Source organism: Dermacentor albipictus, chromosome 1 (assembly GCF_038994185.2).
Source record: "Dermacentor albipictus isolate Rhodes 1998 colony chromosome 1, USDA_Dalb.pri_finalv2, whole genome shotgun sequence".
In the NCBI taxonomy this organism is placed as follows: Eukaryota; Metazoa; Arthropoda; class Arachnida; order Ixodida; family Ixodidae; genus Dermacentor; species Dermacentor albipictus.
Window position 1 is genome coordinate 273566237 of NC_091821.1, and position 14946 is coordinate 273581182.

General features: G+C 48.3%; 1 protein-coding gene across 1 annotated transcript in view; it reads right to left on the bottom strand.

Annotated features, from left to right (window-relative positions):
• Nucleotides 1-14946, bottom strand: part of sli (slit guidance ligand) — a 379301-nt gene that overhangs the window by 123420 nt on the left and 240935 nt on the right. Inside the window, exons 7-8 of the mRNA XM_065440604.1 lie at nt 4302-4373; nt 2014-2180 (exon numbers count right to left, since the gene is read on the bottom strand). Coding sequence (XP_065296676.1) covers nt 2014-2180; nt 4302-4373 — 239 coding nt within the window. The remainder of the gene's footprint in view (nt 1-2013; nt 2181-4301; nt 4374-14946) is intronic.

The window sequence follows — 14946 nt, forward strand, 5'->3', positions numbered from 1 at the left end:
GACTGCACTCTGCTTTGTCTTTTTGTGATGTGATGTTTATTCTTTCACACATACGGTTTACAGATCCAGCGGTGATATCTTATTGTGTAAAGTGACGGAGCCGCAAACTTCTCTCTCTGTGAAATTCGCCTGTATACAAAAAACAGTTGTAAAGGATTAGGCTTCACATCAAAATTCTCCTTCGTACAGTCGGCTAAAGCGACACAAACGAAAATACTAAGTCGAGTTAGAATGACAGACTAGGCTTCTGTAATAACGAATTCCTGATTCGTAGCGAGAACAGAGCTTTCGCAAACGAGAAAAATGACGAAACTGTGAAATCGGAGAAGCGTCACCTGTTATGGTCTATGATACTTCTCCTGCGGCGTCAGCAGTATTCACAGAGAGAGTCATATATGGAGGCCACGTGTAGATTAAGTCAACTCTTCCGTTTTGGCGTGGGCGGTTCAAGGTAAGAAACAGCAGCGGAACCTTCGCCTGCAATCTTCTATGCAACAAATATGGGCATAAAAACGATGATAGCCATCTAGGTGAATAAACAACCGATCAAGCTAGACTTTATATTTTCCTTTGGAGTTTCTTTCAATTTATCTCGTAAAGTGCCACTAATTCCATTCGGTTTATTCGTTGCGTGTATATGAATAGGGAAATCAGAGTTGGCATCGAGTCACATACACGGATTCCTTCTAACCTAACTGCCGCGAAAAGCAGTCGTCGGGCCCCAGAATCCAGCACCGTGATTTCCGCAAAGAGTGTGTACGCTGCACAGGCGTCCCGTGCTCTTAATGTAGCCGTACGTTCAATACAGCACAAACGGCGCGGGATTCCTGAGCTTAAATTGCCAAGTCTCAAATCTACATTACATCCGATGTAATTTCTCGCCACTGCCAGCAGGATTCCTCGCTGTATCCCACATCATTTTCTCCGCACAAGTATGGGCGCCAAGAATTTCACAGCCATATTACTTCGCCCATTTGGGACATTTTATTATGAGGGCTGACGATCTAATTATGCAAGTATGTCTTCCTTAATGCGGACGTGGCGCAGAGTGGTTAACACTAGGCTTAAAACACTATGATAGCTAGTTTCATCTGCATTAGATGACGTCATCTCACATCGCGCCTTATGTCCGCTCTTCCTACAATCATCCACGATCGGAGAACGCACCGTTGAAGCCGCCTTTAAGAACGCCTACTCGCATTAGTCACGGCCATCCCATAGCCCGCATTTTCTGCCGCAATTCCGCAATGAGCCCACACAGTAACCCTACTACAGTGTCTAGCCACTGTAACTCTACCGTGACATATACAGACCGCCATAAATTCCGGGAAATACTAAGACATTTCGCCTAACCAAACACTATATACATCAGAAAATGTACTGTGCATACGTGTGGAATCCCGCGTAAATTCTTGTACGTCCTACTTTAAATTTTTGTTAATACTGTTATTCAAAAAAGGTTTGCGTAGATTAATCTGGCGCTATAGCATTGTATAATTAATGTCACAATGTAACAACGCTTTTTGACTAGTAACACATTGACAAACAGCATTCTTCCGTTCCTTATTGTTCGGTTTGTTACTGCCTTGGGGTTGCGCATAGAACCAAAGCCGCTCTGGCAAGGGTCGCAACGGTGCCAGTAAACGATTTATTCTTCGCCGCATGGTGGATTGTGCAGTGCATTTTAACCTGCTGAAAAAAGCACACATTTGTCTGTTTCCTTCGTGTAGTTGTAAGGAACAAAAAAGAAGCGGGTTAGTTTGTAAGGATTCCTAATGTGTATGGCAGCTTTGTGGTTGTTTCTTGTGCTGTCGAACTCATTATGGCATTAAACAAAGCCTCAGCTGAGGGCCAACGTTTCAGCAAGTCTTTTTTGTGGCTTTGCAGATGTCTCCTCGTGTCTAAGATGACGGCCATCAAAAGCTTTGTCTATTCTTTTAGTTCCTGCCCCAGCCTCCTTTCTTTATTGGCGCAAACATCTTTCCTGCTCGCTGCTCCGTGCGCGGTCCTTACCGGTGTCGCAGGTCATGTCGTCCTCGTGCAGTTCGGCGACCGCCTTGCCCTTGAGCGAGGCCGGCATGCTGCAGCGAGTGAAGAGGCCCAGCCGCGGGTGACGCCGCAGCCACGAGGCCAGCCAGGACAGCCGGCAGTCGCATGACAGCGGGTTTTCCGACAGTCGCCTGCGCCAACGCCACTCTCGCTGTGAGAGTGCCTTCACAAGCGATCTCTGCTACCACCAGGCGAGCTCCATTCAAGGCAGCTCGTGCGTCACATGATATGTGTAGAGGGCTATAGCATAACCTGTGCCGGGCCTTGTGGACAGAAAAACGAACATAAGGTAAACCCACCATTTTCGCTTCCTTCGGCGTATTGAACCTCACTCGTCGACAACTGAGCGCGAGTCGGACGCAACGAGCGCCATATTTCAAGAAAAATGAAAACAAGGAAATACAGCGACGGTAGTCAGTGCAATTACGGGCTGCGAAAAAGCGGCAAGGAGTATGAGCGGTGCAAGCCGCTCTAAATGGACCATTCATTTCGAAGTACCGAGATATCAACCAAGTACTTCAATCCCTGATTACTTCCCTGATAATGTACGGACACAACATCCACGAACTTACATTAAAAGAAAAGCAAAGACGTCATTATCACAGAATTGGAATAAATGTACGTAAACAGCACTTTCAAATACACAGAGAACTTGGCGGCCAAGATACTCGCGCATCTACCGAGTCACGCCAACGTAGGCAGCGCCTAAAACAACTGCGAAGCTTGGTTACCCTGAGGGAGTCTAAAGATGAAACAAGGGCATAGACATCAGTGACAGTGGACCAGCACCCCGAAACGTCAGAACCTAGAAAAAGTGCTGTCGGTAACATAAACCCCGCGATTACGCAATTACATAAACAAGTACGACTGCGAACGTCGCCAAGATGGAGATGACTATCTTGAGTAGCTGTACACGGCATAGATCAAAGCCCATATGGCCAAAGCGAAAGGAGAAGCGACCAAGAACCCGACCACAACATAGCTAAAGTTGGAGTATGTTCGTGATGCAGTACCGCAAAAAAAAAAAAAGGGCAACGGACGGAAAATTGTTAATGTTCGTCCCTTCTTTTCCATGTGTTTTCTTCTCTTTTTTTTTTGCGTTGCTACATCGCGATAAATCTGGCTGTCAAACACCCAGCATCTCCGTAGATGGGCACACGGATTTCTACAATGCCAATGATACCTAAAGGCATGTTTGTGCACTATACTGACACGAAGTATAGCAGCTGCTCTTGTCCAAAAAGAATACACGTGCTAACTCTCGCAAGTATTCAGCGAATCACTCAGAAATTACTAAAAACACAAAACCAAGCATTGAAGCAGCTGGGTTCTCCCACATATAGAGAGGTGAATGGCTATGGAGGAATGAGCCGACAGCGATGCATGAGAAGGCGCTTGGAAAACCAATTGGGACCTTATGCAAGAAATATACCACGCCTATCGTCACCCCTTGATGGCAGAGCTTCCTACAAGGCTGCGCTTCGCAAGAGAGGTAAGTGGATACAGCCTGTTATCTCTTCCCCATAAATGCCCACGAAGGTCTGAAACAAAATGATGCCACATAAAAGCAACTCTTCTACCAAATTAAGAGCGTGCAACTAAGAAACAGAGCAGCAAGAAAAGGGCATAAAGGTTAATCAGATGCCACGGGAAAACGTGTGACGTGGGTAGCGTCCGAGGAACGAGAGTGTCATAATACTGGATCAATCCCGCGACACAGTATAGGCGATCTCTCCTGCGGCTGAAGTTCATCGTCTACCACCAATGAATTGACCGGGCCATCGCCCCAGAGGGGACCGCCCACGAAAATCAGCTTTCGTAAAGATTTCTCCACACACATATATGCATGCATACTATTGTTAACGCACTTGTGGGCAATTTCCCGTTCTAACAGAGGAGTCACAGGTCGCACTAGCCTCAACTCCAGTGCCAACAGAGCACCGCGTCCATAAATTTAGTCAATTACTCTATAATTACGGGCCACTGAAAGAAAAGAAAAAGAAAGAAATAAAGAAAGAAAACAGGAACCATCGAGGATGATTGCAAGCGAATAGCGCGAGCGAGGGCGAGAGAGCAAAAGAACGAACGTTTTTCTTTCCGAGTCCAACGGCCGGCCATCGACCACCAACCATGAAAACCGCCGAAAGAGCCAAAGAAGATTATTTGCTTTAAAATGTATTTGCTTAAACTATTTCAATCGAGCAGATATACTGTGCTGCTCAAGAACCATAGCTTGACCAAATTTCACTCACACAACCCGCAGCTTCTTCATGTTCTCGAATAAGTCCTTTCCCAGCGTCGTCAGGTTGTTCCGGTTAAGCGTCCTGAAAGAAATACCAAAAACCAGTCAGCTGAAAACAAAACATACTACGCAAAGAGTTCTCAACTTGTGCTGATATAGGGCGCTATAACATAAAGCTGCTGCATTCTGATTTTTATTCCACTCTTCTGACGTCAAATTTACGTAACCGCCGACGCAAGCATAGGCGGCAACCCGCAGCGTTGTTTTAACTGCCCATTCAAACGCTCTGCTCGTATATAGGAGGTGACTCGTATGATTTCAAAGCGAACAGCATTGCCTACCGTGACAGGCTTTCCTTATCAAATAGGCTGACGAGAGGCGAAGAGCACACAGAAAATGAGAGGGTTACGGTGCGGCCCAACTATACCGCAGTCAATGTACACTCTAAAAACAGTTGCACCCTTTGGGGTGTATATTTGTCCCACAACGATAATCGTCATCTGTCTTGCCCGCGTTTCCTTTCTTTAACGCTGCGAGCCCGGTACTTCCCAGTCATGAACAGCATGCTCGTTATCAGTGTGACGCAGCATTCTCGACAGGAAAGTAGCAAGCGCCGAGTTTTCAAGAAAGGAAACGCAAGCAAGGCAGATGACGATTATTGTTGTGGGACAAATATACACCCCAAAGGGTGCAAACAGTTTTTAGAGTGTAGATAACAGGGTACTGCCGGCGTCTTCCCTAAGTTTACACCCTTTGGGGCATATCTTGTCCCACAACGATAATCGTCATCTGTCTTGCCCGCGTTTCCTTTCTTTAACGCTGCGAGCCCGGTACTTCCCAGTCATGAACACCATGCGCGTTATCAGTGTGACGCAGCATTCTCGACAGGAAAGTAGCAAGCGCCGAGTTTTCAAGAAAGGAAACGCAAGCAAGGCAGATGACGATTATTGTTGTGGGACAAATATACACCCCAAAGAGTGCAAACAGTTTTTAGAGTGTAGATAACAGGGTACTGCCGGCGTCTTCCCTAAGTTTACACCCTTTGGGGCATATCTTGTCCCACAACAATAATCATCGTCTGCCTTGCCCGCGTTTCCTTTCTTTAACGCTGCGTGCCCGGTACTTCCCAGTCACGAACGACATGCGCGTTATCAGTGTGACGCAGCATTCTCGACAGGAAAGTAGTGGGCGCCGAGTTTTCAGGAAAGGAAACGCAAGCAAGGCAGATGACGATTATTGTTGCGGAACAAATATACACCCCAAAGGGTGCAACCGTTTTAAGAGTGAACGATAATCGTCATCTGCCTTGATGCGTTTCCTTTCTTGAAAACGCCGCACCCGCTACTTTCCTGTCGGGAATGCTATCATGCTGATAACGCGCATGCCGTTCGTTATTGGAAAGTACCGGGCTCGCAGCGTTAAAGAAAGGAAACGCATCAAGGCAGATGACGATTATCGTTGTGTTGCAGAAGCGGCACTCCAAAGGGTGTAAACTTTTCTTAAAGTGTATTTTTAAAAAAATTACCTTTTGTTCGACACATTGATGCATCTTCAGTGCATACATATCACTTTGACGTGCGAGTTTTCGCGGTTTAGTGACATTGGCTGACAAAGAAGCGAAGCGGGCCCGGACCGAAAATTTTTGACCAATAGCGGAGTGCTAGTGACAACAAACGCGATGGAAATAAATAGCGCAACTTTTACGCAGACCAGTAGGACAGGAAGGCACACACAAGCGCTGTCCTACGGTCGGCGTAAAACTTGCGCTGTTTATTTCCATCGCGTATCTGTACCAACGCGACCAAATGTGCGCTCTTGTGAGTGACAACAAAGGCGCAGGACACTCACAACGCATGACCAGTACGCACACGCCATTTTGAGATAAATAGTTTTCAGAGATTTTTGTGACGCGCATGACAGAAAGACAAAGTGGGTGCGGCCCGAAGATTTTTGACCAATAGCGGAGTGCTAGTGACGGAAATGGAATAGAAAGAGATTGGAATAGCCTTATGTTATAGCGCACACAGTCATCATTTGGTGACGTACATGCTCTCACAGCCGACACTACGCACAATGAAACAACAAAATATAACAAAAGTGGGATTAGCCGGACGTGCTAATCAGCTCTAAATCCCAATCGGCCATATTTTTTTGCATTCTTTGCAATAAATTATCCATTTGAAGCCTCATGAACGATCACTGATTATGGAAAGCGGCGTCAATCAGAAAACAGTAGGAAGTGCCTAAAAGCACGCATTTCATTTTTGTTTTTTATTGGCATGACAAAGACGACATAACGGCGTTGAACACTGCCAGATACTCCTTGTCTCATGGACAGGAAGTGTCACATACTTGTACACACTGCGGCACGTACTTTGTACATGGGAAAGAGCGAATGTTGCAGTGAATGCACGCACAACAGCAGTATAACACGACAGTCAAAACAACACACATATCATACACTGAACGTACCAATGCGGCAGTGACCATTTCGACATTTTCAGGCACCGAGACATCGCACCATGGCACCGTCACATGCTAATTCAGGCGGATTTCTCATAAGATGGAACCTTCTTCAATTTTCTTGCCCTCTTTGCAGAAGAGCGGCCTTTCGCGCGAGCCTTATTATTCGGCCGACCCCGAAGCTGACGGTGTCGCCCCGTAGAGGCCATCTCGTCGGAAACACGAGACTGAATAAGCGCGCCTTAGCGCTCCCTAAACTGTCGTCGTTGACCCACTAAATCGGCACTTTAATTAAATCAACAGCACATTAAATCAAGAATTCAAAAGAGGTAAATTATCTAACTACATAATAAAGTGTTGACACATATTTTATCCCCGAAAAGTTCAGATACGAGGTTGTTATTTAAGCCGGTAGTACACAAGAATAGCGCAAATGCCAGTCACCCTCACCGCTTATAAATCAACTCGTTAATTATTTGTGCTAAATATAAAGAACAGTGTCAGAAGGGACATGCATAAGTGAGAGTATAAACTCGGCACCATTCCCGTGCCATCCGTCTTTATGTTTAACACCTCAACACGTATCTTTCTTTCTTTCGAGTTCATAAGATTCGTAGATAGTTATATCGTGCCAGTCGGCTCGTTCACCTAAAGAGCGCACATTACTTACACGGTAAATCAGTTTCTAAGCGGCTAATTCAAACATTCACCAAATAACTTTTTAGTGAATTACATCAAGACACACTATAGGGTTCGTGAAATTGGACTAATGGATTATAGTGAAGCCATGTCTCCTTGGCTGAAATCCTAAGACCGTTTTCGTCGCCTTTATAGATCTAGAACTGTATTCACAAAGTTTTTCCTTCGTAAGTGCTCTTTACAATGGGTCGCACTCACCCCGTCTGTGACCGCTCTCTGGCAACAACAGTACCATGGTCCTTACGGCTCATCGTGCCCATTTTGCAACACAGAAATACAAAATGTGACAGTGACACACCTATTATGAACGTGCCCAGGACTTTAAGCCGTCTCCGCCACCTCCGGGCAACAGGCCTTCGGCCTGGCCGCCCACCCGACCTTGAACGTTGGATTCATGGACCACACTATCGTTCACTCCTAGATTTCTTGCACGAGTCGAATTTGTTCGTGTATTTTTAACATCCTTTGTATTATCCCTAAGGGCATGCTTTCAAATAAAAAAAAAAGATAATGTAACGATTCCATTCAAGTGCCATTCTTTGTCGCGCTCCGTCAATGGTCACAGCGGGGCTATCGACGGGATCAGCCCGGTCGTGGATGATCGGAGCGGCACAGCATCGAGCGTAAGGAATCGTCAAACATTATACCAGCCAGGGGTTAGTTCACCGAAATGGTTGGAGAGCGTCAAAGGTGTGGATAGCCCCAAGAGTCGACTCATATATAACCACTCTACAGTATCGGCTTGCCACGGCACTAGCTGTTAAAAGGGAACGGACCCCCGAAAGCAATCTTTTGTCGCTTCACTCTTTCCCTTCCCCGCCTGCAGGACAGCCAACCAGAGAAAGTGTGCAGTTCTCTCTAAGGCGCGATTCAAGTGTCCACCGCGTGACAGACCGTTACTGTACCATCTTCCCAACTGAATTAAGAGCCCCTCACTACAGCGACGCAGCACATATATACGGTCGCTGTGACGACACGAGCTCTCCCGTTGTCCTCTCGCTTATCCAGGCCTTTTGCGCTGTTTTTCGCAAGAAACCTAACCAATTAGCACGTAAGTCAACACATTATTGGTACTTAATTATCGTTTACTTGTCTGCTCTTCCTTCATCTCCCTCTAAAGGCACCGACACCCACTTTCTCGTTGACGTCACTAATCACTTTCTGTGCGCTTAGTTTTCACTAACTGCCGGCTGCTAATAACCTACACCGCGGAGAAACGTCAGCGCAAGTACAACCGACGGCGCACTCCGAAGAGGCGCACGCGGCAGTGCTTCCGTCGGCTGACGGGAGCGCGTGGGCTGAGGGGCGGACAAAGGCGTCGCCCTGTGCGACGCCGCTATGCAGCGTCGTCGTGCACAGTTGAGCACGCGGCGGCGCTATTCCCGTCACAATGGCCGCCGCTCACTGGCGTTCGCATCACACCCAAACACACACGGGCCGCCAGATGAGGGCCCCTTTCTTCTTTCTTATTTACTTATTTATTTTTAGTTCGTCGGCTCTGCGCTTCTTTGTTTGCATTCCGGGCGCCGTTCTGTTTGCAAACGCATCGGTGCGCACGTGACGAGCTAGGGCGACAGTGCGACTGAAATGCGTTGTTGGTAAAGTATATGGGATTCAAGCCACGGCAATGACAGCCTCATTTGTCTGCAGAGCTAAACGCGCCAACCTTGACACAATGCACTGAGCGGCGTATACGTTGCAAACAACCGCGAGTAAGAACGCTACATATAGCGCGACACACAGATGCCGTTGCACTGCTAGTGAAATGTGAATTAACCTTTCTCCTAACCTTTATTTAGCGCCTCTCCTAATCTTTTTCGCGTCCACGTTCAGCTAGACAGAGTGCTCGGCGAGTCTTGGGCACTATAACAGTCCGAAGCTCCGAACTGGGGTTGAAATTTTCCATTCGCTCCCTGTCTGTAAGAACTTGGGACCATCAGGCCCACCATACGGACCAAGTAGCCACTCATATATATTGGTGGATTGCATGGGTCATGCACCGTGCATCCCAATGAAGTATGCTCAAGAGTAAGCGAAATTAGAGCTGACGATTAATGCGTTAATTAACCTCCGTTGCAAATGGAAAGTGCAAACGAACTGGTCTGCGCTGAATCATGTGGTCTACTTTATTTTTCTGTGACACCATCTAAAATGTGTGATATCCAACCAGCAAAGACTGTTTTCACCGATGTTTACGGTAAGCAAACACACTACAAACTTACTCAAGTGGCACAGCTTGGTCGCGTCTGAGGTAGGCTGCACGATTATCTTTTTGAACGGGTTACTTGGGAGGCGGGAAAGACTCGTGCAACAGATACAAATGCGTACTTGAACAATTCGCAAAAATCAGCATATTATTGTTAACTTACCTAAGGCGCATGGTGCGACTGCGCAATTGAAGCAGGATTCCTCTCGCGCGAATCTCTTGCTTTTTTTTTAGCCCCATGTGTATTGGAATAGAACAGTCACACCATGCCGGGCTTTTTCGCTACCACGTCCCTTAGTATTGAGAAGCACCAATTTCGATAGCCTCAAATGTGTGGCAAAGTACAAGTTTGCGTTCCATATAGTGGTGAAAAATCGACTTATTGGGTGGCAGGATTCGGTGACGCTTCCTCCACCAACCTATCCCACTGCTTGGACTGCGTCGGTAGTCTCCAGAACTCAGGAATACCCGGCGCACATGCAGGACACCGACCACTCCGCCACTGTACATAACAGGGCGATGCCCCTTTGGGAAGCTCGCCATGGCCTCCTTCGCTGTTGGAGAGCTTAATAATAAACACGTCCGCCGTCTCCGAAAGCGCATGAATGAACGAAACACCGAAATTATCCGGCATTCGGACTATTTTAGAAGGGATCAATGGCAAACTGTGTGTGAACAGTTCAAAAACAGTCTCCATTTAGGGTCCGCTTGGCGACTTCTAAGGGCTCTTGTTCTATGCGCCTTCCAACAGCTCTAAAGCCTTCGCGACAGGTCACTAGTACATGAAAGAGCATGAACATAAATAATAAAATACAAGAACAGAACAGCATTTCCACCAATATCACATGCTAATGAAAGTACACAAGGCATGAGTTTGTATAAGAAACTTAAAAATATTCGCTTGCGGAGCTCAATTACGTCAAGGATGCGGTGCGCCAACTTTACACAGGCACTCAATTGAATATATATCCATGTCAGATTATCCGGCATTGTAAACCTGCTGCAACCATTAAACAAATTAAATTTTGGGTTTTACGTGCCAAAATCACTTTCTGATTATTAGGCACGCCGTAGTGGGGTACTCCGGAGATTTCGACCACCTGGGGTTCTTTAACGTGCACCTAAGTCTAAGTACACGGGTGTTTCCGCATTTCGCCCTATCGAAGTGCGGCCGCCGTGGCCGGGATTCGATCCCACGACCTCGTGCTTAGCAGCCCAACACCATAGCCACTAAGCAACCACGGCAAGTCGCTGCAACCATGTCGTGAAGCAAGTTAGAGAAACATTAGGGCAAAACACGTCGGTAAAACACGGGCTAGTTTTCAGTGACGGAACTCGAAACTGCAACGATGCTAGTAGCACGTGACATTCATCAGCCTAGGCATTACTCGCAAGAACTTTAGGTCATGCGTGAGTCTCCTGACAAGCAAAGAAAGCGTGATTACGCCAACTAGCAGGCTTGAGTAGTCACTGTGTCGACGTCACTCTATTTCGACCATGAGGCATCGTCCTAGCACTCTTCCCAAGGAAAACTAATCACCGCAGTTCGGGAGGCGAGAACCGCTTGCGCTGCGTAATCTTCAAGGCCTCCGATTACCCCTCGCAACGTGATTGATGCCGTCGAGGAAGGAGTACAGACCCATGGATAGCTGCTCTTCTGAAGCGTCTAAAGAATCCTGTCGGACTACCGGTGTCTCGGGCGCTCCGCTGTAAAGCATAACATTTCGCAGTTCGAGATGGACGTCTGCACCACCGAAAGCACCATTGCGATGGCCGCATGTGGCTTCTAGCGGTCCCGCGCCAACTCTGCAGCGATATCTGCGCTTCATTCCACGCCGACCCACGTTGTGGTCATTTTGGCGTGTCCAAAACGTACACGAGATTTCAACTTCTATTTTACTGGCGGGGCATGTATAATTACGTCAGCAGATACGTCCGCTCTTGCCCCGATCGCCTACGTCGCTAATTGGATCTTCATCCAGCCGCTCCATAGCAGCCACTTCCATGGCTAGTCCACCGTTTTGACAGTGTCAGGGTTGATTTACACGGTCCTCTCCCATGTACGACTGCTGGCATAGACGTGCGGTCATAGTCGCGGTCGATCACCCAACGCGACATGCGGAAACCGCTGCCCTCCCAGCGGCCACAGCACACGACGTCGCTTCCTTCGTCCTACATTATCTCGTTCTACACCACGGCGCTGCTCATGAACTCTTGAGTGACCGATGGCGCGTGTTTCTTTCTGAAGTCTCTCCTTCATCAATGCAACATTATAACATCGCAGCACCCCGGCCTATCACCCCCTGACCAATGGTATGACGAGATGGTTCAACCGTAGTCTCGGCGACATGCTGTGCATGTATGTTGCCTCGGGTCATTTCAACTGGGACCTCGTTCTACCGTTCGTAACATGCCTACAACACCGCCAAACAAGCCACAACTAGATTCTGTCCATTTCAGCGCGACAGCGTTAAGGAGCTCGTGTCGCAGAAAAGGCGGTGCCGTCGGCGTCGGTGGCGTTGGCCTTAAGCGAAAAATGGCGGACGGCAATTTAAAAATGAAAACAACTTGCAAGATGGGCTGGGTGGGAATCGAACCAGGGTCTCCGGAGTGTGAGACGGAGATGCTACCACTGAGCCATGAGTTCGATGCTTCAAGGCGAGATAAAAGCGCCTCTATTGACTGCGGTGTTGCCTTAGAAACGTGCTGTAGAAAGTTATACTGCGGTGTATATCGGTAATTATGAGCATGTAAATTACAGAAGTCGCAGTAAACGCATAGCGAAGTACGTTTCCGCTATATTTCTCCTGCGCTTGGCGCGCACGCAGAGCCATCTTGTGGCAAACATAGAAGACCCCCTCCTCTCAATGTACGGCGCTGCCCTGACAGGTGGCGCGCCACTCGCCCGCGCGACACGGCTCCTCTTTTCGCTCACAGCGCGATTAGATGCAGCGTCCGATGCGGGATGTCTCTGACGTGATCCCTGCGTCGTAGCGCGTCTGGTGGGAAAGCGTCCCCTGCGATATGTGCCGTGCTGCTGTCGATAGAGGACGATCCCATCGAGACGTCAGCCCCGTGATCGCGTCCGCCTTCATGGCGCGTCGCGACCCGGCTGTCCGTGCCGATCGCGAGATTTGGCTCGCGTAGATCGCCTTTCCCTCCAAGACACCAAGTTCTTTGGTTCGTTCCGCTTGCTCAGGCGCACGTTTCGTCTTTGTGTGACTCAAGATCATGCCGAGCGAATGAGTGGGCGGTGCGAACGGGGTGCGATAACGCTATCGCGTTCCATTCTTGAAGGCGAAGCTTAAGCGTCCTGCAATTATTATCTTCTCTACGGCCGTGAAGCTTCCTGTGCCATCGAAACAATTCTTTCATATCATCCAGATACTTCGGAGTGCACTCCTGTTTCCTCCGCCGCTAAACATGCCGAGGAATGTCGGCGGCTGGCCCGCTCGCTCTCTACCGCAGACCGATCCCGCCAAAAGCTTTGACATGACGACGGCCGACCTGCTCCTACCTTCTTCACTGAATCCCCTTGTATGGCTCTGGGTCTCACCTACGATTCCATGCCTCTCGTACAAACTACCACCGTAATTTGATGGTGCTTAAAACGTCATTGTCCAAACTTCGCCCGTTAACTACATGGTCAAGCCACTGATACCCCAAAGTGACCACCGTCGCCGGCGATGTGAATTTGTTCACGTAGACATGCTCAAGCCTTAATATATGAGCCCATCGTTTCGTCGTCGCCGTAGGTCGCCCGGATGGCTTTTTCAGCCGAGGGCGATGGTAAGGAAGAAGAATATCACAGGAAAGTCCCATCGCAACCGCGTGTTTCGGAGCCAGAACATTGGTACGCTATAGAGAGAGAGAGAGAGAGAGAGAGAGAGAGAGAGAGAGAGAGAGAGAGAGAGAGAGAGAGAACAATTTTATTGGGTGTCCGACATCGGGTCACGGCAAGGGAGATCGTCTTTTGTCTTCTTCCTCCTTTAGGCGGCAGCCAGGAGCCCTTGGGCCCCGGCGGCGTCTTCAGCCATCCGGACGACTCGGACTTGCACTTCCGGATCGGAGCTGAGCAGCGCGGTCTCCCACTGCTCCAAAGACCTGATTTCTATAGAAGAGTGATCTTTCTGTTGGACGTGACTACGTTTGAGGGGGCACGACCAAACCATGTGCTGAAGGTTTGCCCTGCCTTTGCAGATTTTGCATTCGGCTGTATACAGTCCTCGGTAACAGCGGCTGTAGGCTACAGGGTTAGGGAAGGTGTTAGTCTGGAGCAAACGCCATGCCACCGATGGCCATTTCGAAAGCGCTGTAGATCCCCATCGCGTGTCGTGCGGCCAGTTAGCCGATCTAGCTGAGATATCGTTACTGCCGCTGTGTTTTTGGCTGCCGCTTGACGACTCGTCACAACAGCACTTTATACGGCCAATATAACTACGAACTTCGCGTAGTTTTCGAATACTTTAATATTAGTATCAATGTTAGTACTAGTTTTCTACTACTTTACTATCGCTATCAAAGCTTCGTCCTTCGGGCGAAGCGGCGATGTCTTTTTCTTTTCTTGGTCTCTGAAGCGACTCCCGAATTCAGAGAACTTTTCGTAAGTGCTATTTGCCTTTGGCTGGTCGCCTTCACTAATAATAAGCCCAGTATCAGGATTGGCTCACCTTATTCGCATCTGCTTTCGCGAACTGTTCTAGCGTAAGAATTTGTTTGTGAATACGGCGTGTCCAGAGTCCGTATTCACAAGTTTTTAAGCCCGAATTGTTCGCAAGAAAGAATTCCTACCAATCCTGATGCTGGAAATACCATTAGTGAATGAGGTTGGCTATTGGCAAAGGGCGTTTACGAACCGAAAGCTTTTCGAGTATGCGGGTCCAGCACCTCGACTATCTCTTTAGCAGTTATGATCTGATGCTGAAAATGAACGTGCTGCATCAATACCAACATCAATACATCAATACCAGTAATAAGATTCGGCGACTTGTTAGTATGCACAGCTGTTCTTCTCTCGAAGGACCCGGCACGTGCGCGAGTAAACGTTCCTCAAGCTGCATTCATGACCAAAAGCGAGTCTGCGCTACTTCAAGCAAGGCGCCGCTGACGAAATCAAGTACAGGCACAAAATAGGCGAGTGCGCACATCCTCTGAGCAAACTAGTTGAAAGGCCGTGCCTTCTGCTTCTGTATATCTGTGACGCAGCTCAGACGCCCCGTGAGAGGAAACCGCGTTACGCCCGACAGGTCAGCACGGCGGCGCCGCGGAGAAACGGGCAATACAGCTG